Raw genomic sequence first — 24,336 nt, forward strand, 5'->3', positions numbered from 1 at the left:
TTGCTGAGGGAGTAAGCAAAGGCCACCAGAAGAAGTGACAGAGGTGGAGGACTCCTGGGGATGCAGAACTGGACATGACTGATGGCTGAGGCCTCTGCCACGCCACAAATCATCTACCTCACAGCCCTATGGCACTGGTCCCTTCCCTTGGACAAAGTAGAAAATGGAGGCTCAGGAAAGGTTTGCCCTGTTTTACCTTGTACCCAGCCAGGACCAATACAAATACACCTGGCTCCAAGCTAATACTCCTGTAAAATCCATAAGGGGTGGGGGGAGTGGAGGGGGAGAGAGCTGGACCTAGAAGCCAGACTCCAAGCTGCCCCTGGAGTGAGAGCAATGGGGACACGTGGACAAGTTGAGCCTTGCAGACCCAGGGTCTGTGTCTGGGGTGCCACAGGTACCTCAGGAACCCTGAAGCCAGGTACTACCTCTAGGTCTGCTGTGGCTCTTTGGGCATCTCCCCAACCTCCAGCACTGACTGGGGACCCTCTCGGGAGAACCTCTGAGGGAAGGGAACCTAGAAACTGCTCAGCCTGGGTGCTGGTGAGAGAGGGGCTAGGTGGTGTTTCTCTCAAGGGCTTCCAGGCTCAGCTCTGCAGTGAGGCCCAGGTTCCATAGCAAGTAAAACTTTTATTTTATTTTATTTATTTATTATGTATACAACATTCTGCCTCCATGGATGCCTGCAGGCCAGAGGGCACCAGATCTCATTACAGATGGTTGTGAGCCACCATGTGGTTGCTGGGAATTGAACTCAGGTCCTCTGGACGAACAGTCAGTGCTCTTAACCGCTGAGCCATCTCTCCAGCCCCAGGTAAAACTTTTTTTAAAAAAAAAAATAATTTATTTTTGTGGGGAAAAGGTCTATCTGTGTAGCCCTAGCTATCCTGGAATTTGCTATATAGACCAAACTGGTCTCTAATTTAGGAGATACCTGCCTTTGCCTCGTAAGTGCTGGGATTAAAAGCATGCACCACCACAACCGGCATTTTATTTTTTTATTTCATGTTTTTAAATGGCTCAAATTATTACAAAGGTCCCCAAGGAGGCCTTGGGAGAGGGGAAGGACATGGGGAGGCAGAGATGCGGGACCATCCCATCGCCCCACCTGCCCTGACATCCCGCAGTGTGTACGCAAAAGGGTCACAGACCCTTTCGCTAACAGTACAAACCATCCTAGCAGTCGGAATGGAGAGAGTCTTCACCTTCGCATCAGCAACGGGCAAGCCCTGTCCCTGTGACCAAGCTGAGATCCCTAGGGAAGCATGGCGGGAGTCTCCTCCTCCAGAAGGCAGGGACTGCCCTGGTTCCTCCAGCCTGGGGTACCCCAGAGTCCACATTCCCAGGCAGTACCCGTCAGTGGGAGGGTATGGCCCAGGGAATGAGGTGCTACCCGCTGCTCGGTACAGTCCTTCGTGAACAGCAGGAAGCCCAGAGTCTGTCTTTCCAACTCTGAAGGCTATGGCAGCAGTACCCTGGCCTGCAGGGTGGCGAGGGAACACTGTCAAGCTCGGGCCCCCAGCTCTCCAATGCGCTGCCGCAGGTGAAAGGCGAATTCAAACATGGTGGCCGCAAGGCTCTGGTGGATAAGGTACCGAGGCAGGCGACCCTACAGGGCAGGAAGAAGTCACAGCACAGCTAGCCTTCAACAGGGTCTCCCATCAGCAGCTCGCACTAGCAGGGGCATCCTGGGCCAGAGGGCCGATGTAGCTCTGGAATTTGCTTGGGCCCCCTGTCCTTTTACTCACAGAGGGAGGAACATGCTGTGACCACACAAACACAGCCAGGTTGGGGTGGGCTGGCAGCCCGCCATCCTTGCTGGGGACCCAGGGATCGGGAATAAGAAAGGGCATCACATATGTCCCACAACTCAGGGCTAGAAGGCCACCTGGACCTTGCCACCAATCCAGTAAAGGAGACTGAAAGTGGGAGGTCCCTGAGTAGGGCAGAGAGGGGTTAAGGTCACATAGCAACCAAGACTCCATTCCACAGGGCCTGCCCGCTGTCATGACCTCACCTTGAGATCCGTGTTAAGAATCCAGATGAAGGTGCAGACCCGGGGGTTGCTGGCTGACTTGAGCACAATGAAGCCTCCAGGACCATTCTCTCCCCTGAGGAGGGAAACACCACAGGGGGCGGCTGCTGCACACCTCAGGTCCCCCAAACCACCCTCACCCCAGTCTCGGTCCAGCTGGACTGTGGTGGAAAGAGGGGCATGGATGACAATCCCTGCCTCAGTGCGGCTCAGAGCCAGTGCCAGGGGCGGCAGGACCTGCCCTCCACCCACACCCATCCCACAGTGGCAGGGAGCCCACCACCGTCCCAGTCCTTATCCGCTGTGTACAGACTCATGAAGTAAGGTAACTGTGACAGTGGCCTAGGGTGGCATGGCCTCCAGAAGAGGGAGCCTTCCCAGGAGGCAGCTGGCCCGCAGGCTGCTCTTCACCTCCCATGGCCTTTTTGCTGAGCACACTTAAGCTACTGCCACAGATAAGGAGGTGACGCAGAGGACACAAGCCTGCCCATCTCCTAGCAAGGCCACGGCAGCACCACAGAGCCCTAATCTGAGGTTCGTGAAGACAGCTCTGCTGGAGCCACCTCTTGGGGTCACCCCAGGAGTCTGATCAGCCGTGGAGGGGGTAGGGCAGCCCTCCCCGCTCTGGCAGCACCCGGACAGTCAGTGAGGACAGTTAGTCAAGGCAGAAAGGTATAACCCAGAACCCAGCACCCCCGCCCAGCTCCTCGGCCCATTCCTGGGACTATCTCAGCCAGGTGCCCACCACACATACACCCCCTCCGCCTTGGTGACGGCGGCATGGTTCCAGGCAGCAGGATTAGCAGGATTACGGCTGAGATGGGCAAGGCTGGTAGGCCGGGAACAGAACAGGGCTTTGGCCTCAGACATGGAGGGGAAGGGTTGTTCCAGGTGTACACACTGTATCCTGAGTGGGTCACAGCTCGAGGGAGGCCAGACTCACCTGACATATTTGTGCGTGGGGGGCTTGGCACAGTGTGTGGTAGCAATGCCAGATGACAGGTACCGGTCTCTGCGCCGCTCAATGCGCCGGACATTCACAAAGTCCCTGGAGGTGGGAGGTAGAGGCAGGTTAGAACAGAGGTCCCGAGCGTGGGAGGCTTGGCTAAGAGAGGACCTAGGTGCTCACCTGGGGGACACGACGCCACCTGCAGCCCCAGATGACACATCATAGGAGATGAGGGTGCTGTCCTCCACCCGCTGCAGGATCTAAGGGCCAACCAGGGAGATCTGAGGTACAGGGGAAGCCCCGACATTGCCCGGGCACCTCAGCATTCCAAACCAGCCTCTCCCTGTCAGGGACGCTATGCTATGAGGCGCTGTCACCTATGGGCCCAGGGCTGGGTATAAGGTAAGCACACTGAGCCTCTTGCCTCATGGCCTTCTCCAAAGGAAGCAGAGTAGCACCCACTATATACAGAGAAGCTAGGTCCCCTGGAGGGAACAGTTAGGTGTGACTGTGACCGATCCATGTCATAAGAGGTGGCAAGCAGGACCCGGGTGGCTCACCTGGCAGGCAGTCACTGTCTTATTCCACAGCACCATCCTCTCGGGCTGCAGGATCACTTCCTGGTACACCAGCTCAGCGGGACAGGGCAGGAAGGTCTGCAGGAGGGGGTCAGGGCTGGGTGGTGCCAGAGAAGCGACCCCCCTCTAGCGGGGAGATTTGGCGGCAGGACCCCAGCAGAGCACAGGAACCCCCTTCTCTACTCACCTTCAAGATGAAGGTCTTGCCATGGAAGGGAACCTCAATGGTGTACACAGTGTCCCCATACTCCTGCGGCAAGGACAGAGGGTGACAGGGAGGAGGGTGGAGGGCACTGCTGGGGACGGGAACTTGTGGCATGGGAACAGGTGACAGGCCAGGTAGGTTTCCAACAGCCTAAGGTGAAAACCCCAGGACTCTGGGGACATCTGGGCAGCCTTCAGAACACGGTGACGGCTCTAGTGAGCAGGACCACGTGCAGAGGTCAGCTCTGTGCTCACATTGAAAGTCAGCTCAGCTGTGACTGGAACCGTGACAAACCAGAACCACAGCTCCAGGTTGCCAAGGGCTGCCAGGGGAACTGGCCAGCAAAGACCCGGGCATGCTTCCCTGTTTCCCCAGCTCGCTGCAATCTTTTTAGATAATGCTCTTTTGATCATGAAACAAAACACCACACATGAGACGCAGGTTGGCTTCGCCTCAAAGCCTGAATCCCAGGAAACCAAACATCAGGGAGACGAGGCCTGGGTGGTGGAAGACGGGGAGATAGAATCCAGCCCAGCGTGGCCTCCGACTGAATGGCTGGACCCCAGGCTGCAGCTAGCTCCAACTCTGTATCCACCACCTCCCTGGGGCGGGTTTTCGTTTACTCAACCCTCAGGTTCACTTCTCAGGGCTCAGAAAAAAGGGTGAAGACTCCTGCCACACACAGGGAGTCAGGTGGGCAGGGGCTCCTGTGGGCAGGGGCTCCCGCCACCAGCAGGGGCTCTTGTGGGCAGGGGCTCCCGCCACCAGCAGGGGTCAGGTGGGCAGGGGCTCTTGTGGGCAGGGGCTCCCGCCACCAGCAGGGGGGTCAGGTGGGCAGGGGTCAGGTGGGCAGGGGTCAGGTGGGCAGGGGTCAGGTGGGCAGGGGGTCCTTACATTGCTCCTCTCGAACTTCCAGTTCTCCTCCTGGGCCAGGATCTGATCCACCACTGCCGTGGCTTCCCTCCCCTGGCGGATGTACTCCCGCTCCTAATGGAATAGAGAGGGGTCAGCGGGGGGGTCTGTGCCCTCCCGGCTCAAGTCTGTTCTTTCTCCACACATTCCACAACCCTTCCTTCCAGAAACCTGTCCAGCTGGATGTGGGGTTCAGGCTGGTGCCCCTGACCCTACATGCTTTCTGTGGTCTGCAGGACTGGCTGTTCCTGTGTCCTCGGGCACAGGACGGGCCAAGGGGCCTGACCAGCCCGTGGTCGGGCAGATACTCCAATAAACAGGCACTAACTGGCACTCAGAGGTCTTTCCTCTGCAGGGAAATCTGTCCAGCCTGGCAGAGCACAGCACTGACCCGTTCCCAGGCAGGGGTGGAGGTGGGCAGCAAGATACCTGGGCAGAGAAACTTTTCTTCCCAGGGACTTCCTCATCAGATTCGTTGTCAGACCCTGCAGGGAAACAAGAGCAGATGACAAAGGCAGGGGGTGGGGAGCGAGAGGAGGAGGTGGAGGGGTTCAGAGATGAGTGCAAGAGTGTGGGGGCTAAAAGTGTGTAGGAGAGGGTTGCTGGCTTTCCCCAGGGAGCCAGAGAGAAGGAACAGAAAGAACAGACCCAGCCTACCTGGCTCCCCACACAAGCCCCTCCCTAGAGGCAGCTCCCCACCCAGCAGCTCTCACCTGCAAAGGATTCTGGGGGAGAGTAGAACTGGCCCTCAGACAGAGCACCGGAAAACAGAAGAGGTCCACGGGCAACAGCAGCCTGGGCAGCAAGATACCCTGCAGAAGGAGACATGGGCAGCCATTATCCCCGGACAAGCTTCAGACTCATCCTCGCGCTTAGAGAGGCTGATAAGGTGGCAAAGGGGCTCAGACCGACTAAGGCATGCTACTCTCCCACTCAGAGCCGAGAAGACCTTCTCAAACCCAGTCCGGCCAAGCCTAACCCCCAGCACTCACATCTCTCCTCTTCAGCCTCCTGGGGTAGGACTTTGAAATCAAGGAACCAGGTCTCCAACCAGGCCAGGACAAAAGAGACAATGGGAAGTAGGTAGCCGAATGCCCCTTTGCTGAGCAGCTGAGACAGGAAAAGAACAAGGCAGGAGGTTACCCCAAACCTAGAGCCCCCTTCTGAGGCCACCAGCTTAGAATAGCCGGACTAGTATATACCCTACGTTTGGTAGCAGCTATTTAGGGACTGGCTATGGCATATGTCTCTAAGATGAATTATATGTGTGGCAGGAAAAACTGATTCTGGCTAGGTGTGTCTCAGGTAGTAGAACGCTTGCCTAATGTGTACAGGCCTCTGGGTTCCAGCCCCAGAACTTTAGAGATCAGCGAGGTGGCACCCGCTTGTAATCCCAGGTTAGGGCAGTAGAGGCAGGAGGATAAGTTCATGGTTACCGCCATGTGAAATCCTGCTTTAATGAAAAAATGTCAGGGGTGGTGGTGCACTAGGGAGGCAGAGGCAGGAAGAGTTCTGAGTTGGAAGCCAGTCTGGTCTTCATAGTAAGTTCTAAGCCAGCCAGGGCTACATATAACAAGTCCCTGTCTCAAAAACAAGCAATTAAACAGGACTGGTAGTGGTGGCATGCGCCTTTAATCCTAGTACTCAGGAAGCAGAAGCAAGAGCACCTCTGTGAGTTTGACGCCAGTCTGGTGTACACAGCAAGTCCCAGGACAGGCTCCAAAGCTACAGAGAGCAACCCTGTCTCGAAAACCAAACAAACAAGGTTGTGTGCGTGCGTGTAGAGAAAAGATTACTAAACCTCAGGGTGGCAGCAGTGTAAGTCGGGGAAGCCAATAAGGACGGCTCCTTGCAAATAATGAGGAAGAAGATTTCCTCCTCTCCGCCATAGCAGAAACAGACACCCCAACCCCTGCAGAAGAGAAGTCCACCCTCGGGGTAGATGCCCATCAGACCAGCTAGCGCCTGAGCCAGCCTGAGCCACTGACCTCCGAGAGGATGACCTTGACGATGAGGAACGCACTGGACACCAGGGTGGTGACCTGCTGGGCAGACAGCAGGGCAAGGGGGAAGGCGGAGGCTGGGGAGTGAGTCCTTCCCATGCAGCCCTCACACCAGTCCCTACCAGGGGAGGCCTCAGAGTTGCCACAGCGGGCATCTTACCGCAATCACCCACCAGTGCCGGAGCCGCAGCACAGCATAGCCCAGCAGCAGCCCAGAGAAGCGGAAGAAAGCCAGAACCTGGTGGAGAGGGGCGGCGGTGTAACATCAGGTGCCAGCTGGCCTCCACAGCTCTGCTGCAGTGCACCCCCACCTCAGGTGAGGACAGTGGCATGTAAACTTCCTACTCAGAAGTCCTCTCTCTGCCCCAACCTTGGGCTCTCAGAAGGTGGGACCCTGCTTAGGAGCTTTGTGAGGTCTGAGGACCACCAGGAGATAGAGCTGTCCCTCCCCTTCTGGCTGTGTGTGGCATGCAGAAGGAGAACCCAGCCAAACTGCACCGTCTTGGAACCCGGGGTCACTCACAAAGATGTCAAAGAAAGAGCTCTGGAAGCTGTAGTGGATGATCTCCTGCTCCAGGTTTCTCCGGATGCCGGTGTTGGTCTAGGGAGGAAGACAGAGGGGTTCTGAGGTCCTGCCCCACCTCAAAGGATGGTGAGGAGCCCAAGTCAAGGGGATCCAGCGGAAAGTTAGAAATGATAAGCCACCATCCAGGTGGGTGAGGCTACAAGAGAGTTGAGCCACCAGCCCAAGACCTCAGGCAGGCCACACAGGCCAAGCTGGGTTCAAGTGTACTGCCTATAAAGGAGGCCTGGAGGCCGGTGGGCTGTGCAGGGGAGGTGGTAGACCCACACAAAGCTAGCAGACGTGTCCTGGAGATGCCTCTTCTGTAATCTCATTTCCTTCCTAGCACCGTGGTTCTCCATCTTGCCAGCCACCATCCACGAGGGGGGCTGGGCTGGGCAGTGGTGTTAGACAGAGCCCCAGGTAGCAAATCAATGAATTAGGTTTGTGTTTAATGGGTGAGATCCATCACAATGCTACTGCTGTGCCTTGAGAAGCCAGCAAGGAAAGTCAGCCCCTCGGCTTGCTCCTGTCCCTGCCCAGTCCACCATGGATCTTCACCCAGAGCCTTAACACCATGGCACAGATGCCAATGTCCAGGGATCTGGGAGACTAGGGACTCTGGACAGATTCCAAGAGCCAGACTGTATCCCAACTCCTCAGAGGGGATAGACATGCACCCCTGAGAAGGGAGGATTTTGGTAACGGAGCCCCAGAGGACCCTTAACAATCTGCTAGACTGGAGGTCCCCCATTCTGGCAGGTCATCTACACATTGGAGTGCTTTCCTGGGGGAGTTTGTTTGATCCAGGCTGGCTTCCAGCTCACCACGTAGATAAGGATGTCTTTAAAATCCTTGCCTCTGTTTCCCAAGTGCTACACGTGTGTGTTACAACCAGTTTGGGGACACCTGTTAAAAGATCAGGCCACTGAGCCTGGATCTTGGGGTGAGCCAACATTAGGGACCTTTAGAAATCTCCTAAGTGAGGCCAATAAGACAGATCGGTTAGTAAAGGTGCTTGCTACCTGGTAATGAGGACCTGAGTGTCTAGGTCTGACCCCAGTGCACGGGAAGATGGGAGAAGATAACAGATTCCACAGGCATGCGCCCCCCAACTCACTCTCCCTTTCCCCTAACATAAAACAAAACTAACAAACTGAACACCAATAACATCTTCAGGCAGGCACAGGGGACACACCTGTAACATCCGTGCTCAAGAGGCTGAGGTGAGTGAGTGCATGACTGAGTTCAAAGCCAGCCTGGGTTACGCATGCACCCCATCTCAAAAAGACACCTTTTCTCCCCTTTGTCTGCCCAGCAAAATGTCACACTGACTCCACTAAGAGTTCAATCCGGTATCCTGAATCTTTTCGTTACATCTGTGTTACAGCAGTGTGTTTGCGGGATAGGCTCTCTCGCATCGCATCGCGGGAACGCTCAAGGCTGCCTGATGACTGCTGAGCAATCACAGCTGTCAGCGGAAGAATTTCAAAAGCAAAATTATCAACATTCTCCCAGATCTTCTCGGGTTATAAAATATGCATTGAATTAGGGGTGTGGGTGAGCTGTAAGGCTGCTTGGATGCTATCTGGGACCTTCAAAAGGAAGACACCCGGGACCCTAGAAGCTCAGCCCTGTATCAGTAACATAACCCAGTGCCCTCTTCAGTGGTTCCTGCATCACCCCCAGGGTACCAATTCATCTGACCCACCCTCAGGGCTCTGCCTTACCCTTCCAGTTCAATGTGATTAGAGGCAAATGGACTTCTTGCCATCTTGCTGCTAACTAACCCCTTCCCAAACTCTCCACTTATACCAAGAAAGGCAAGTCTGAGACCTGGAAAAAGGATGTTTGCCAACTCTAACTCTGACTATGAACCCACGCTAACACGGGGCCCTGGGGACTGAGACCACACATTAACAGAGAAAAAACTGAGCGGGGCCAGGCCGGGAACACCCAGTTTCAGGGCTTCTGACTTTGTGTATGCTGAGGTTCAGTCAGAAGCATTATTGGGGTGTGGACATTGCACTCTGAGACAGTTTCATCTCCAGGCCACCAGGCAGATCCCCCCAAACCAGGGCCACTAACCAGGAACTGGGAGTTTTCACCCCACTGTATTCTCTGCCTTTAGCACAGCACCTGGGGCACCGCAGGGCCTCCGAGCACGTTTGATTAATAGATGGATGAACTTGAGCCAGAGAGCAAAGTAAGGCAGAAAGAAAGAAAAAAAATATCCTCTGCTCGGCTGGCTGGAGGCATTTCTCCTCCTGTTCGCAGAGTCACCACTAGGGGGCAGTATGATGCAGAAGCCGAGCACACAGCTCTGGAGCTAGAGATCTGTTGGCATTCTTGCTGGGGAGCCTAGGACAACCCCTCTGATCCCCTCGCCCCCCAGGTACCGTTCCCTCTCTTTACGTGGAAAATAACTACAGCTATTCTTATTTTCCGTTCTCCACTTAACTCAGATCAACTCCATGAGTGAGGCCCAACGACCCTCACATGCTGCAAGCAGGTGGACTAGGAAGCAGGTGAAGGCCTCCCCCACGTGACCCCCAACTCACATTTAGCTCGATGATCCATAGGAGGGAGATGAAGAGCAGGTCGAAGGTGACAAAGAGACAGAAGGTGCGGCGGACGTCGGAGATGGCCCTGCGTCTCTCCGGGGGTGGTGGGATGAGGTGTGATGTCAGGCTCTGGCTGCGGGACAGGGAACTGCCCAGGGAGGCCAGGGCTGGCAGACTGCGCTCCAAGTCACAGGCCAGCTCGCTAGGCAGCTTGCTCATCCTGGTGGGCCCCCACGTTGAAGTGGGGACAAGGAGGCCTCAGCCGCAGGGCTAGGGGAAGAGGGAAGTGGCTGTCAGGGCCCTGGAGGTCCAGGAATACCACCTCCCAGGTACCCTACTCCCCTGTCCTACACCAAGGCCCATAGCTCTGCTCAAATCCTCTTATGAATAAGGCATTATGAGGCAGCAAGATTTGAGCATCCCCCTTGCTCAGTCCTGCTGCCTGAAGGTTCTGGGATGCCCTAGCGGGGCACTTACTCTGGATCTTGGGGCTATAGTCTGTTCCTGCACTCGCTGAAGCTCAGCCCCAAGTCCTGTCAACAGCATCTGGCCAGCCCCCACGCCCAGGAGAAGAGGGCCCCAGGCTCTGTTCTTTGTTCTCACAGGACAAAGCCACATTCCCTCCCAGCGGCAGGCCGGCCCCTGGCCCCTCCACCCCTAATCCGTGGCAACTGGGAGGGATTCTGGAGCCTTGTCTCAGTGAGTCTGGACCTAGCACACCTTGGTCCCTGCTCGGTAGCTCAAACACCCATGCCAGGCCCGACTGCTGCTAGCTCTTCACCTTCGACAACCCTTCCTCACAAGGCAGCTGGAGGAGTTGTTCAGAAGCAGAAACCTCCCTCCCTCCACTTCCCACCCTCCCTCAGCTCCCCAAATCCTGTCAGGAGGGTGGGTGAGGTAGGGTGGGCACTGTGCCCAGCTCTGCGAACTGGGCAACACCCTGACCCCTGACTTATCACAGCCACTTGGGCCTTTGGTTGCGTCCCTCCATGTGGTAGCCTGGTCTGTCTCCAGCCCTAGAGTCTGGCCTTCCTGTTGTCTGGAATGTTCTTCCCCAGCCCTAAGGCTCTGCCCACACAGTGGCCCTTCCCAGCCTCCACTCACAGTCAGGCACCGCCCACCGTTTCCCTTCCTTCAGTGAGCTCACTGCTATCTGAAATCTCATCTTCACGCTTTAGCCTTTCTCCCACTGGACAGTGACGTCCAAGGGCAGGCACAGGGCTTCGGTTGACTTGGTCACTGCTGTCTCTCAGGAGCTGGCACCATGAGTGCCAGACAACAGGTCCTTCCTAACTGACTGTTGGATACATGAACACTGCAGAAGTCTCCTGGCCCTCAGCTCCATGATGCACAGCAAATCTAATCCAGGGTTGTTGCCCACAGTCCGCAAGGCCATGGCCACCTTTGTGCCCAAGCAGGACAGGATAGATCTTCATATTGGTGAGACAGTCAAGGCTCTGGAACAAGTGGACGTATCTAGGCCTGAGCCTCCTATGCAACCGCAGAAACTCTGATGAACTCAAAGACAAAGTGAGTCTCAGTCCTCTGGTGCCACAGAGACCCCATGACGAAGTTCCAGGAGGCACTGATCTGCTGAGCTCCCTGGGTAGGGGCAGAGAGCAGCTAACTCCAGCACGAATCAGAGCAGCAGCTGGGGGGGGGGCTAGTGGAGGGGGAGTCCTGGACATCAGTCCACATTCACAAAGGTGGATGGAGCCACCACCCTCTGCTGGTGTTGTCGATTTTAAACTTCTTTTCCCTCTGACACTTTCCGGGTCCTTAACCTACCAAGTCCTAAAGGGGACTCAGTTTGTGGCCAACAGAGGGTTCACCCTCTGCCTGAGCAAACCCCACAAACAGAGGCAGACAGACTGCTCTCAGCAGAGACCCCAAAGTCACCTGAAAGAACCTAGGACACCCCAGTACGTGGTCACCTAGAGAGTGCTGGGGGAGTTCAGCTCAGCTCCAGAAGAAGCCATCAGTAGAGGGGATGTGACAGGCCAGGGCCAATGGGACTCGCCAGCATCCATCATGGGCTCGATGCCAGACTGGAGACTCGGCACATCCCTCCCTGTGACACAGCTCCAGGGCTAGTGACATTTTCTCGTGTGCTCTCCCACTCCCCCTGCCTCTCTGGCTTCATCTCCTCCTGTCTTTCACAAAGTCACCTTCTACCAGCAAATGCTGACAGGAACTCTGCAGTCCAGAGCAGCTTAGAACCCACTTTTGTTTTTTTTTTTTTTTGTTTTGTTTTGTTTTGTTTTTTTGTTTTTTGCTTTTTTCGAGACAGGGTTTCTCTGTGGTTTTGGATCCTGTCCTGGAACTAGCTCTTGTAGACCAGGCTGGTCTCGAACTCACAGAGATCCGCCTGCCTCTTGCCTCCCGAGTGCTGGGATTAAAGGCGTGCGCCACCACCGCCCGGCTCCCACTTTTGTTTTTTCCAGACAGGGTTTCTCTGTGTAGCCCTGGCTGTCCTGGAACTCGCTCTGTAGACCAGGCTGGCCTCGAACTCAGAGATCTGCCTGCCTCTGCCTCCCGAGTGCTGAGATTAAAGACATGCACCATCACAGCCCAGCTGTTTTCTCTCTTTTCACCTTTCTCCCAGAGATTTGAAGGACAGGGCCTCCTGTAGCCCAGGCCTGTGGAGCCAAGGACAGCCTTGAGCCTCTGATTCTTCTGCTGCCACCTCCTGAGTGCTAGGAATAAGGCATGCACCACTACGCTGGTTCATGCTGGAGAGTGAACCTGGGTGCTAGTGCATGGTGCCCAGACACCCTGCCAGCTGAGCTACACTCTCAGCCCAGTTTGCATAAAAGAGAAATGTGGGCTGTGCGGAGTGATACGGGCCTATAAGCCAACTGAGAAAAGAAGACAGATTCAAGACCAGCCTGGGATACAGAGTGAGATTCAAACTCCCCCTCACCTGACGCACAAAAACCCAAACTCAAAGCAAACTCTCCATCCACAGGAATTTGGGGTGGTGACATAGCCCAGAAATAGAACCCCTGACTGGCACGTGCAAGAAACCCACAGTTCAACCCCCAGCATAACAAAGAAGTAAAAAAAAAAAAAGGAAGAAAACAAAAAAACAAAATTTAAAACATAGAAGTATCATGCCCTCCCCAGCTTCCGGAATCCAGAAGTCTACATTCAGAGTTGTCTGAAGTGTTCGGCTCCCCTGCTTCTGGCAGTGTGGCGCCAGGCAATCTGGTACTCCCCGGCTTGAGGGCTCTACTCCACAGTCCTGCCCAGCACTCTCCCATGTCTCACCAGTCACACAGAACCACTTCCTGGGTTAGGGGCCACTCGCTCCAGGGTGACTGCATCTCATCTGTGACAGCCCCATTTCCAGATAAGGTCACATCATGTAGTACAGGGGTATAGGACACATGCCTTTCCAGAGACACAATACAATCCATAACTATACCCTATTTTTAAAATTATTATTCCAGGCCGGGGTGGTGGTGGGCATACCTTTAATCCTAGCACTCAGGAGGCAGAGTCAGGCGGATTGCTGCATTTGAGGCCGGCCTGGTCTACAGAGCGAGTTCCAGGATAAGCTCCAAAGCTACACAGAGAAACCTTGTCTCAAAAAAATCAAGAAACAAAACAAAAACGAAAAGGTGCTTGCTGCCAAGCCTGGTGACCTGAGTTCAATTCCTGGGCCCTCACTTGGTATGGTAGAAGGGGAGCACCGACTTCCACTAGATACCCTCTGACCTCTACATGCTGTGGCTATGTGCCCCTCCCCCCATGCATGCATGCACATCCAAAATAACAGGGCTGGAGAGGTGGCTCAGAGGTTAAAAACATTGTTTCCTTTTTAGAGGACCTGGGTCGTCCATAATGGTGCTTGCCTTTAAAGGGTCTCTGTGAGTTCAAGGCCAGCTTGATCAACACAATGAATTCCAGGACAGCTAGAGATACACAGTGAGATACTATCTCAAAAACAAACATGAATAAATGAATAGATAAGTAGGTAAGTAGATAGATAGGTAGGTAGGTAGGTAGGTAGATAGATAGATAGATAGAGAGGACCAGGGTTCAATTCCCGGAACCCATGTGGCAGCTCAGAACCTTAGTTCTAGGGGATTTCACATCTTCTTCTGACCTTCATGGTCACCAGACATACATGTGATACACAGACATACATACAGGCAGAACACCCTTACACATTGGCACTGCCTCCCGAGTGCTGGGATGAAAGGCGTGCGCCACCACCGCCCGGGGCCTTATTTTGTTGTTTTGAGATTGGGGTTCATGCATCCAAGGTTTGCCTCAAACGCTACAAGTAGCCAGGGATGCCTTTGAATTTCTGACCCTCTTGCCTTCCCCTGCAAGATTAGCCAACACTCTAACAGCTGAGTTACTGCCCAACAGAGCAACCTTCTTCATTTGCTTATAAAACTGACTGTTACTTTTTTAAGACTAGTTCTCCCTACCTAGGCCAGGCTGACCTCAAACTCAAAATCCACTCTTGCCTCCTGAGAGCTGGAATTCACAGTCAAACCACCACGCGAGCCTTAGTACTCTATAAATACCCTTTCCCCACCCTGTACTGGGGATCGAAGAAGGCTGTGTGCGGTGCGTGCCTGGCAAGCACTGTGCCGCTGGACTGTATCCCCAGCCCTCGCAACTGCAGCTGACAGATGAAATACATCTTACCGAATCCATGGCCTATGGACAAACATTTATATTTGTAACGAGCAGAAACACTACATTGTGTTACGTGGTATGTGTACATTTTCACGCTGCCGGGAGTCTATCTTCCAGATAAGAATTCCCTAGAAGCAGTATTGCTGGGTCATCCTGCATGCGTGGTTTTGTTAGGCACTGCCAAATTCCCTTGGCAGTTGGCATTCCTGGCGTAATGTATGAGAACGCCTGTTTGCCCACAGCCCACGGGAAATACTGTCACCCATGTCTGTCTGGGCCTTCATCTCCATTTCTCCCCCACTCGGGAGCCTCTCTCTGCACCCCAGCATCCCTGTGCCTCTCCCTTCCTCTCTCATCTTTTATTCTCCGCCCTCCCCCACTTTGCCTAGCTCACTTCTCAGTGCTGTGGCTTCTCACATGGTCCTCTCCTCTTACTGGCATCCCGTCCCTCCCTGGGCACAGGACTTCGGTGGCAGCAGCTTGGGTGTGAGACACACTTGGAGCACAACCGCCCTGAAACTCACACCCAGACATCCTTGTGGAGGCGAGAGACTCAGAGCCGAGCTGAGAGCAGAGGTGCTGGGGGCCTGGGGGAGCCGAAGATGCCAGCATGTGGGAGCCACGCACGGGGGCTTACAGAATGGTTGACAAGAGACTGGCCAAGAGCCACCCTCCTCACAAAACCACCTCCAAATCCCCAGAGAGCTGAAGTGCTGGTCCCCAGAGGAGACCACAGGCAACTCTGAGCCACTATGGCAAGGCCTTATTTATAAACTTCTGCTTCTAAACAAGAGAAACTAAAAAATAAATAAATAAATGAAACTTTATCTGAATCTTTGGACAAAAACCAAAGATTCCTGGTACCCAGGTGTGGCTAAGGCAAACTTAGCATGCACAGGGTCCTATCCTTAACTTACAAGAACCAAAATCCAGTCTATTGTGGGTAGTGGCTGTGAGAGACCCACACATCAGCTTTTCTCTGGTCCCAGCGTCACCCTGGAGACCTCCTGGGACTCAGCATGAAGCCTGGTTCATCCAACCTGCCCTTAGGAGTCCCCTACGCACTTGTTCAGCCCAGAGGACAGACGCTGGCAGCCATCAGAAGAACAGCCGGCTGGAGACAGAAATGAAGCCCCGAGAGCGGCACCCCGCCCCCAAGCCCCCTGCCTGCTGTCACCGGCCCCTCCCAGGCGCCTCCAGAGGTGTCGGGAGAGGAGCGCACGCGTGGCATGAAGCAGCAGCCCGCCTGGGATGGCTGCAGACTTGACACCTGTGTGCCTGTGGAAGCTGAGCTGTGAAGGCTTGGGAGAGCAGGGTAGGAGGGGCCAGAAGTTCTGTCACCCACCCTAGGGTGGAAGAGGAAGGGGGGGGGGAGGGATGGTCAAAGCAGGTGTGTAAACCCAGGGCGGTCAAGCTCTGGGCTTCCACTTCCTTCAGAGGCAAGGAGGGAGGGGTCACCGCAACCTCACTCGCTACCCCAGCCTTCTTTCTCTGACTCCCAGGTTACGTGGTAGAAGCCCAACTTGCAGCGGGCTGTTGAGCTGGGCGGCAGACTGCGGAGGAAACAAATACAAGGAACGGATGCAGGATGCGGCATTGTGGTCAAGCCCAGCTGCCCAGCACGCACAGCCCCAGCACTGCAGCCAAAACAAATAAATAAGTAGAATGGATAGAGTTCAAAGTCTGGCTTGTCCCCTCCCGGGCCCTGCAACCCAGGGCAAAGCAGAACCTTGCTGAGACTCAGTCTCCCCATTTTCACTGTTGTCGGCACGGCAGGTGGAGCCCCGAGTCTTACACGGAGAACCGGGAATGATAGCCACAGCTTCCGAGTGTATGTTTAGTTTCTTTTCTGAGACGCGGTCTCGTGTATCTCAGGCTGTGCGGATGACAACGAACTCTGATCCTCCTGCTTTAACTCCTGAGTGCGGGGATGACAGGTAAGAGCTGCCGGCCTCTGCAGCGCTGGGGACTGAACGCACTGCGAGCACTCTACAACTCCTGAGCTGAGCTGCATCCCCAGCCCCAAGCTGTTGTTTTGTTCTTAATTTGATGTATTTTTTTATTTATTATGTATACAATATTTTGTCTGTGTGTATGCCTGCTGGCCAGAAAAGGGCACCAGATCTCATTACAGATGGTTGTGAGCCACCATGTGGTTGCTGGGAATTGAACTCAGGACCTTTGGTAGAGCAGGCAATGCTCTTAACCTCTGAGCCATCTCTCCAGCCCCAATTTGATGTATTTTATGTGTGTGAGTGTTTTGCCTGCATGCATGTCTGTGCACCACGTGTGTCTGGTGCTCTCAGAGGCGAGAACAGGGCACTGGATCCCCTGGAACTGGAGTTACTGAGGGTCGTAATCTTCCATGCAGGTGCTGGGACTTGAACTTGGGTCCTCTGGAAGGGCAGTCCATGCTTTTAACCGATCTCCAACACCTCCTAAGTTGCATTTTTTAAAAAGCATTTACTTTATTATTTATTTTATGTGTATGTGTTTGTGGATGTATGCACTTGCACGTGGGTATTCTTCAAGGCCAGAAGAGGGTGTTGTATTCCCAGAGCTGCAGTTACAGGCAGCTTTGAGCTGGGAACGGAATGAACTCCAGGCCTCTGAAAGAACAGCAAGAGTTCTTCACCGCTGAGCCATCTCTCTACAGCTCACAAGCTATAAATAGACAATATACTTAGCACACCTGGACTACACACTTAAAAGTGTTAACACTGGCAAACTCTGTTACCTGTTTTATCACGCATACCGATTCCTTGCTCTCCTGCCCATTGGTTCCTCGCCACCCCCAAGTTTTACAAGCCTACCTTCTACAAACACTGGAGGCACTAAAATTCTAACCTCACAGGGATGCTATTTGTATAAGTGTCAGAGGGGAGGGAGGGCTTGGTTAGTGGCTGAGGTGCATAGGTAGCCAATAAAAGGGCAACAGAGAGCTTTGTTGTGGTGTGTTGAGACTATGCTCACCACAGGACAGATTAAAAGACACTCCAAAAGGCTTGGGTTCCAAGCTGTACTCTACAATCAACCTGCTGGGTGCCACAGAACTAGCTCCCCAGCTCCTCATTCTGGGGGATACAGAAGGCCAAATCCAACTCCAGGCAAAGGTAGATTCCCAGGCTAGGGTGGGGGCAGAGGCTGGGATCTGCCCTGGCTCCCTGTAAAGGGTCTTAGGAAGTATGCCAGGATGCACTGACCCTTCCTGTTACCTTTCCATGCAGATGAGGGAAGCAGTAGGAAGACCCCCAACTGTCAAAATTGGGCCCTTCGGTGGCAGGATCACAGACAAGGTTCTTATAGCTCTCTTCCCCAGGCCGGCCAGAGGCCGCAGCCACCTGCCTGCAGCTCCCAATTCGGTGGACTACAGCACCCAGTGGGCACTTCCTGCCCAAGGCAAGTGTGTGCCATGTGACTTATTTGTTAAAGCCTCGGTTTCTGTACCTGCTGTACCCGCTCACTGGCAGCATAGTGTTGGCCTGGACTGTCTGGCAGTACAAGGAGACAGAAGTGCCTGGAAAAGTGGATTCTACAGGAATTCCAAATACTTCCTGAGGACAAACAGGCAGTCCATTCCAGGAGGCGCCACGCTCCCCAAGAAATGTAAGCCTCTGGTTTGATGTGGGGGACTCTAACTTACTACAGGAGAGTCAGAGGAGTCAGGTGAGAAAGGGGCTCCAGGCTGGGAGGAGGAGCACTCACTGGGAGGAGGAGCACTTCTCTCTCCCTCTTCTGTAGACTGGGACAAACATCAGTACCTCCTGGGCACCACAGGGCTGGCAGAAAGAGGGAGGGACCCATTTGCTCCGATGGCTTACAACATTCCTGACACATCTGCCTCTGTCTGCCTCTTCCGCAGGGAAAGAATCCATGAGTCTTTGGGTCAGGACTGGGTCAGGATGCCCATGCTAAAAGTGAGTAAGCAGCCAGGCTAGAGACAGGCTTTGGGTCGGAAAGACAGGCTGGCCTGGGGCCGCCTGCAAGCACAAAGGTGAGCCCAGCTGGTAGGGGCTCGTGCCTCCCTATGCACACTGCCTCCTTCATCACACACACACACACACACACACACACACACACACACACCCTAGGAAGGAGGAGGTTGAGTTCCCAAACCTGCCCACTGCTACCTTATAGACGGGCCCAGCTGACCCACTCCAGGGGTCTCTCCACTGAGCTGAGACCTAATACAGGGGAGGCTCTGCAAGCCCTCAAGATCAGCAGCCATTCAGCCTTCACCTGGGGAGCCAGGGCCTCCTCACCACATCCAACAAAATCAGGCTCGACTATCAGTTCCCTCCATGTCAGCCGGCCTGAGGCATCTCTCACAGATCCATCTCCTTCCTTCCACCTTGCACTTGACCAGAGTCTATTCCTAACGCTAGGTCAGACATCTCCCAAAGGCCCTATCCTCAGTGGCTTCCGGCTCAAGTAGAACAAAGGCCAAGGCTCCCACTTCACGTCACAGCACACCCCTTGGTCTCTTCCCCTCTGAACTCTCCACGCCAGCCACATTGCTCCCTCGCTGTCCCTGGACATATCAACCTTCTTCCAACTCCAGGTTGGGGACTCTTGCACAGCTGTCCCCTTACTCCATCCTGGTTTCTATGGAAACCTCGCTGTAGAAAGAACTTTCCTCAGCCCCAGATTTAAGCTCCCTCCTCTTCTGTTTTCCTCTTGGTCACAGCACTGTCTGTTCTTACACTGTTGCTTTCTATGTTTTCTGCCATCTTCTCACAGCGGAAGTTAAACTCCACGACAGCACTGGGGAGTCCCTCGTCGGGCCCACTGCAGCAGGCCCGGGGAAGCACACCAGGGAAGCCTGCGGTGGCTCCTTCCTCACGGGCTCCTCTCTCTGACAGGGGCAGGGATGTGCAGGGTCACTCATGTCCGGCCCTCAAAGCAATCTTCCTGAAATTGAATCCTGCCTGTCTGGCATCCTGCCCTGCTCAGAGCTCTGGCTCCTCCAAAACCAACAAGGGAACTCATTTCCCAGGCACCAGTCGGCAGAGTGGCCGCACCAGGGCAGGGCGGCTGCCCTATGGCAATGCAGAGAAGGCCCTGACTGAGTTCAATCTCTTGGATAAGGAACATTAAGAGGAAGGAACCTCACACTTTTCTCTAGACATGGGGTTTAATATCCTATCCCACTCTACTGAGGGTGACTCCCAAACACAGCACAGCAGGCTCCCCACTTCCTCATTCCAGAACAACCTCCTCCACTACCAGAGAACTCCTGCCCTTCAGAGTTCAAATGTCACTGTCTAAGCAAAGATTTCCTCTACCATGGAGGTTCCTCTGACCTCAGGACTCCAGGTCAGCACCACCCCTATCTCATAGCTAGACCTGAGCTTTGGCTGTCCAGGTCACAGCGGCTAGTCTCAGGCTATTCTATGGGATTGCAGAGAGGGAGCAGGTCTGAGGTCAGCGCCGGACCTAAATAAAAGCCCAAGATTATTTCTTGTTGGGCTGTGTCCTTGACCAAGTCACCAAGTCTCATCCACAGGTCCCTTCCCTGTAAAATGGACATCAAATAGTACCTACCTTTCCCCCCCCTTCTTGACAGGGTTTTTCTGTGTAGCCCTGGCTGTCCTGGAACTCTCTCTGTAGACCAGTCTGGCCTGGAACTCACACAGATCTACCTGTCTCTGCCTCCTGAGGGCTGGGATTAAAGATGTGTGCCACCACCGCCTGGCTCAGAGAGTATCTACTTAATAGGACTTGAAGGACTGAGAAATTCCACCTACATGGTGTCCCTGCCACGCAACGCAAGGCCCTGGGCCAGGCACATACAGCAGGGCACTGTACCCACTTGGCTACTGGACAGGAGGACTCTGTCTCAGGAAGCTTATCAGGAAGTTTATCAAGGATGGGTCTTCTGTCTGGTGACTCCTGCCCTCAGCCTAGGAACAAGTGACCTATTGCTCCCTAACCATACACCCACAGAGGGCTAGGGACATTCCCTGGCCCTGGGGAAGTGGAAGTTTAAGGAGACCAGGGCATACAGCAGCAGAGAGATGCATGGCTGCAAACCCACAGTGATTCCATTTCCCCTTTCCTCCGGCGGAAATGGGGAGAAGAGTCAGGCTAGCACGGGGAGAGCCACTCCTTCCTAGCCGTGGTTTCAGGAAAGCACAGCCACGTGTCAGGTTTGCCCAACACTCCCCACCCCATCCTGCCCCGCCAGAATGCCCCTAGTTCAGTGACTCTGCGGCTTCTGACCTGCTAGGGTTGGCGGCTCAGACTCTACTCCATTCTTTAGTGATACTGGGTAAAAACTGAGGAAGTCCAGTTCCCAGAGTCAGTCTGGAAAGGCCAGTGTCTCACAGGGAGCTGTCGACTGCACAGGCTCCTCCCAGGCCCAGCTCTGACCAGATGAAAGCCCACATTTGCCTCACTCCAGCCAGGAAACTTTCAGAGGGGCACACAACTGACAAAAGGGCATGCTCTCCACTGTCCTCTGTCCCATTGATATGCTAGCTGCTCTCGTGGACACCACTGAGACAGAAGCAGAGCCTGGGTCATGGCTATGCATTTGAAATTAAGGTAAAGGCTTTAAATCTCTACCAAGTGACTTTGAACCAACCTCCCTCAAAGGCTCAGCTTCCTCATCTGTAGAATGGAGGCAACAAGCATTCCCCCACACCTCCCAGAGAAGGAAGCCTCTGCCCTGGGCAGCAGTGAGAAGAGATCACAGGGAGGAGGAGCTACCTGAGGCCTAGAAGAATCCACCTCATGGGGAAATTGGGTTTGGGGGAGATGCACAACCCTGGAGGCAAAGGAGCAACAGAGGGTGGAAGAATGCTCACTGGTGTGATTCTTAGCACACACACCCGTCCATTAACTCAATACTCTCTTCTGACCGCCAAGGGCATGTGGCATACACAGTGTACAGACGTACATGCAAATAAAACACTCATGTACATAAAAAATTTCATTTTTTTTGAGACAGGGTTTCTCTATATAGCTTTGTAGCCTGTCCTGGCACTCTCTCTATAGACCAGGTTGGCCTTGAACTCACAAAGATCCTCCTGCCTCTGCCTTCAGAGTACTGAGATTAAAGGTGTGTGCCACCGTGGCCTGGCAAATTTCAAAATCTTTTAAAAGGGAGAAAAAAAGCTGGGCATGGCTGTACACGCCTTTCATTCCAGCACTTGGGAGGCAGGTGGATCTCTGAGTTCAAGGCCTGCATGGTCTACAGAGCAAGTTCCAGGACAGCTAAAGCTACACAGAAAAACTTTTTCAAAAGAAACAAACCAAACCAAACCAAAAAATTCTTTAAAAAAAAAAAAAAAGGCAGCAACAAAGGCCTAGACATCCAAAATGACCCCAAACACCAACATTTTAGGGCATCCCCACGGTATCATCCCTTTCTACTCCAAAGTTTAGGGGTATTTCCTCATAGCAATCATGGAAAGAAGTCACTCCACAGAGAAGGACCAGCTCTCCTTTCTCTGAGTCCACCATGGTCTCTACGCCTGGGTTCTTTTCAACCCTGAATCTTTAGTCAGTAAGTACAGCTCCTGTTCCCGGTACCTTCCAGTGCAAGGTTTCATTTAGGACCCAGGGACAGAATGAGAAGTAAGCCACATCCATCATGAAAAGTCATAAAGAAGAACTAGCATGTTCTTCTGTAAGTCATGTTAACTAATGTGCGCCTATTGGGCACTCAGAGGCCTGAGAGTTTTTTTGTTTGCTTGCTTCTTTTTTCGAGACAGGGTCTCTCTGTATAGCTCTGTCTGTCCTGGAACTCACTCTGTAGACCGGGCTGGCATGGAACTCACAGAGATGTACCTACCTCTGCCTCTTAATTGCTGGGATTAAAGGCGTGCAACACCACTAGCTTGATGACCTGATAATTTTGCCTTTTATGCATGAGCTTTTTCATTTGTCCTCACAACTCTACAAGTAAACACATTACTATCTCCATTTTTCCAGATGAGGAAGTGAGGTACTGACTTGATCATCCAGGTCTCGAGACACTATCAGAATCCAAGTGGTCTGGTGCAGAGGTTTGTATTCTCAGCCATGCTGCTAAGGGTGTTAACAAAAAGAGGCATCCAACCTTTGGGGGTAGAGGGAGGTGGTGTGGAGATTGTGCCGTCTAAGCAGGACACTAGAGACAAGTTAGATGGAAGCCCAACTGACCAGAGAGGAAAGAGGAGCTGATATGTACAAAGACACAAGGAAACTAGAATCTTCTGTGAGCAAGGCACGTCCTTGAGATTTACAGCGAAGAACACAGCCAAAGTGCACTCCCCTAAATCTTGTTAGGGGTTCAGCCTTTCTCCACAGGCAATGGGAAGCAAGCAAAGAACCATAAGGAAGGAAATGACACCATCAGACTTGTGATCTCAAAGTCTGCAACAGCTGGAGTCTGGAGACTAGGCCTCAAGCAGTTAGGACCTCAAGCTGGGTCTGGTGAGAAGCTGGTAACAAGGGTGGTAACAGAGAAGGTTCAGGAGTTAGCTCTCCTGACACCTCTGGGCACACTGAGGGTCAAGGGTGTAAGGCGACTCTGGAGTTCCTCTTTGGGATAAGACAAAAGTGGAGGGATGAATTTACAGATAAAAGATCAGCTAGGAGCTGGGCGGTGGTGGTGCACACCTTTAATCCCAGCACTCAGGAGGCAGAGGCAGGCGGATCTCTGAGTTCGAGGCCAGCCTGGTCTACAAGAGCTAGTTCCAGGACAGGCTCCAAAAGCTACAAAGAAACCCTGTCTCGAAAAACCAAAAAATAAAAAAAAAAAAAGATCAGCTCAGTTTTGAAACACGCACACTCCATCTGAAGTGAAGGAGGAGGCAGAGACAGCTTGACAATTTAAGAGACCCTGAAAAGGGATGTGTGTCGTCAATCTGGATATAGTCAGTAGACCTGAAGCTACAACAGTGGATGAGGCCATCCAAGATCAGTGCACAGAGAGGAGAGCTGGGTCAGAGAGAATGTGAAGCGGTACTTCTAACCTCCTGTCAGAGGCAGGGATAAAAAAAAATCAGGAAATATAAGAGAATCAAAGGGTGGGAGCATGTCAGGAATGAGAACCAATGGTAATAGGCACTTCTGAGGAATAAAGAAAAGTTTAAAGGACCTTTCTGATATCATTAGGAAGTTACTCGTGGATGTTTCCAACCGAAGTTAGAGAAAACAGTGGCGGGCAGAGATGCAGACTATTGATAAGTATGTTTTTCTCCTTCTGATTCTGACCCCTTCCCACACCCAACCGTTGCCCCACAAATACTCAGATACCGACCCCTCGTCTTTCCTTTCGTTATCAAGAAGAATGCTTAGGAAAGCGACCACAGACGCCTCCCAGGCCCTCTGGCTGGGTAAAGACCAAAACACCCGCTCCCCAGCCCCGCGCGCAAAGCAGCAGCCGGCAGAGAGGAAGGGGGCGGAACCCGGAGCGCGAGGGGCGTGGGAAGGGTCGGACCGAACCAAAGACGGACACCGGACAGGGAAGCGGATTCCGTCGGCTAGGGGCAGCTCTCGTACCATCACCCGGTCCCAGCGACCGCTGCAGGACCCACCTGCTTCATGTCACCACGGCCCCAACTCTTCCTGCCTCAGCTGCGGTCCTGCTCCACGGCCCAAGGAACTCCTCAGAGCGGAAGAAGAGCTCCCAGCGGCGGAAGTTGCGCCGCTGAGCCCGCCCCCCAAAGCAACCCGGGATCCGTGTGGCTCTGCAGCTCCGCCCCAGTCCCGCCTCTCTCCACCCGGCGCCTCCGGGACAGAGCCGGAAGCAAAGTTAGGCTGTTAGAGGGTGCAAGAAATGCAAAGAACTCTAGGGTGTCGTGGTTATTGGACCATACAGGCTTGGCACTGTGGTGTAAAGGGGAAGGAACGAGGGGCGGTCTGTGAGCACAGATCCCTTG

General features: G+C 53.7%; 1 protein-coding gene across 2 annotated transcripts; it reads right to left on the reverse strand.

Moving 5' to 3' along the window:
• Positions 1-989: 989 nt before the first annotated feature.
• LOC121456454 (stAR-related lipid transfer protein 3) lies at positions 990-24,127 on the reverse strand. 2 transcript variants are annotated; one of them, XM_041664605.1, is made up of 15 exons: positions 23,992-24,127; positions 9,806-10,078; positions 7,206-7,283; positions 6,843-6,920; positions 6,668-6,721; positions 5,672-5,789; positions 5,393-5,491; positions 5,109-5,164; positions 4,662-4,754; positions 3,750-3,812; positions 3,545-3,640; positions 3,165-3,244; positions 2,979-3,083; positions 2,018-2,111; positions 990-1,609 (listed from the first exon to the last, which is right to left on the reverse strand). In XM_041664605.1, exons 2-15 carry the CDS (start codon positions 10,025-10,027, stop codon positions 1,505-1,507), a joined length of 1,341 nt encoding a protein of 446 aa, XP_041520539.1. In that variant the 5' UTR covers positions 10,028-10,078; positions 23,992-24,127; the 3' UTR covers positions 990-1,504. The 2 variants fall into 2 exon arrangements, with proteins under 2 accessions (XP_041520539.1, XP_041520538.1); XM_041664604.1 differs by having other exon boundaries at positions 23,957-24,046.
• Positions 24,128-24,336: the final 209 nt, after the last annotated feature.

This window comes from Microtus oregoni, unplaced genomic scaffold, assembly GCF_018167655.1.
Source record: "Microtus oregoni isolate MIOR12 unplaced genomic scaffold, Mior012 000015F_ref0000493, whole genome shotgun sequence".
Taxonomy (NCBI): domain Eukaryota; kingdom Metazoa; phylum Chordata; class Mammalia; order Rodentia; family Cricetidae; genus Microtus; species Microtus oregoni.

What these genes read in the sequence shown, in the direction of transcription:
- LOC121456454 (XM_041664605.1), bottom strand. Translation starts at nt 10,027, where the DNA reads ATGAGCAAGCTGCCTAGCGAGCTGGCCTGTGACTTGGAGCGCAGTCTG. An exon ending in GGCACTGGTGGGTGATTGCG is followed by an intron (nt 6,722 to 6,842) that starts GTAAGATGCCCG and finishes TCTGCCCAGCAG; the next exon opens with GTCACCACCCTGGTGTCCAG. An exon ending in AGACAGTGACTGCCTGCCAG is followed by an intron (nt 3,245 to 3,544) that starts GTGAGCCACCCG and finishes GTTGGCCCTTAG; the next exon opens with ATCCTGCAGCGGGTGGAGGA.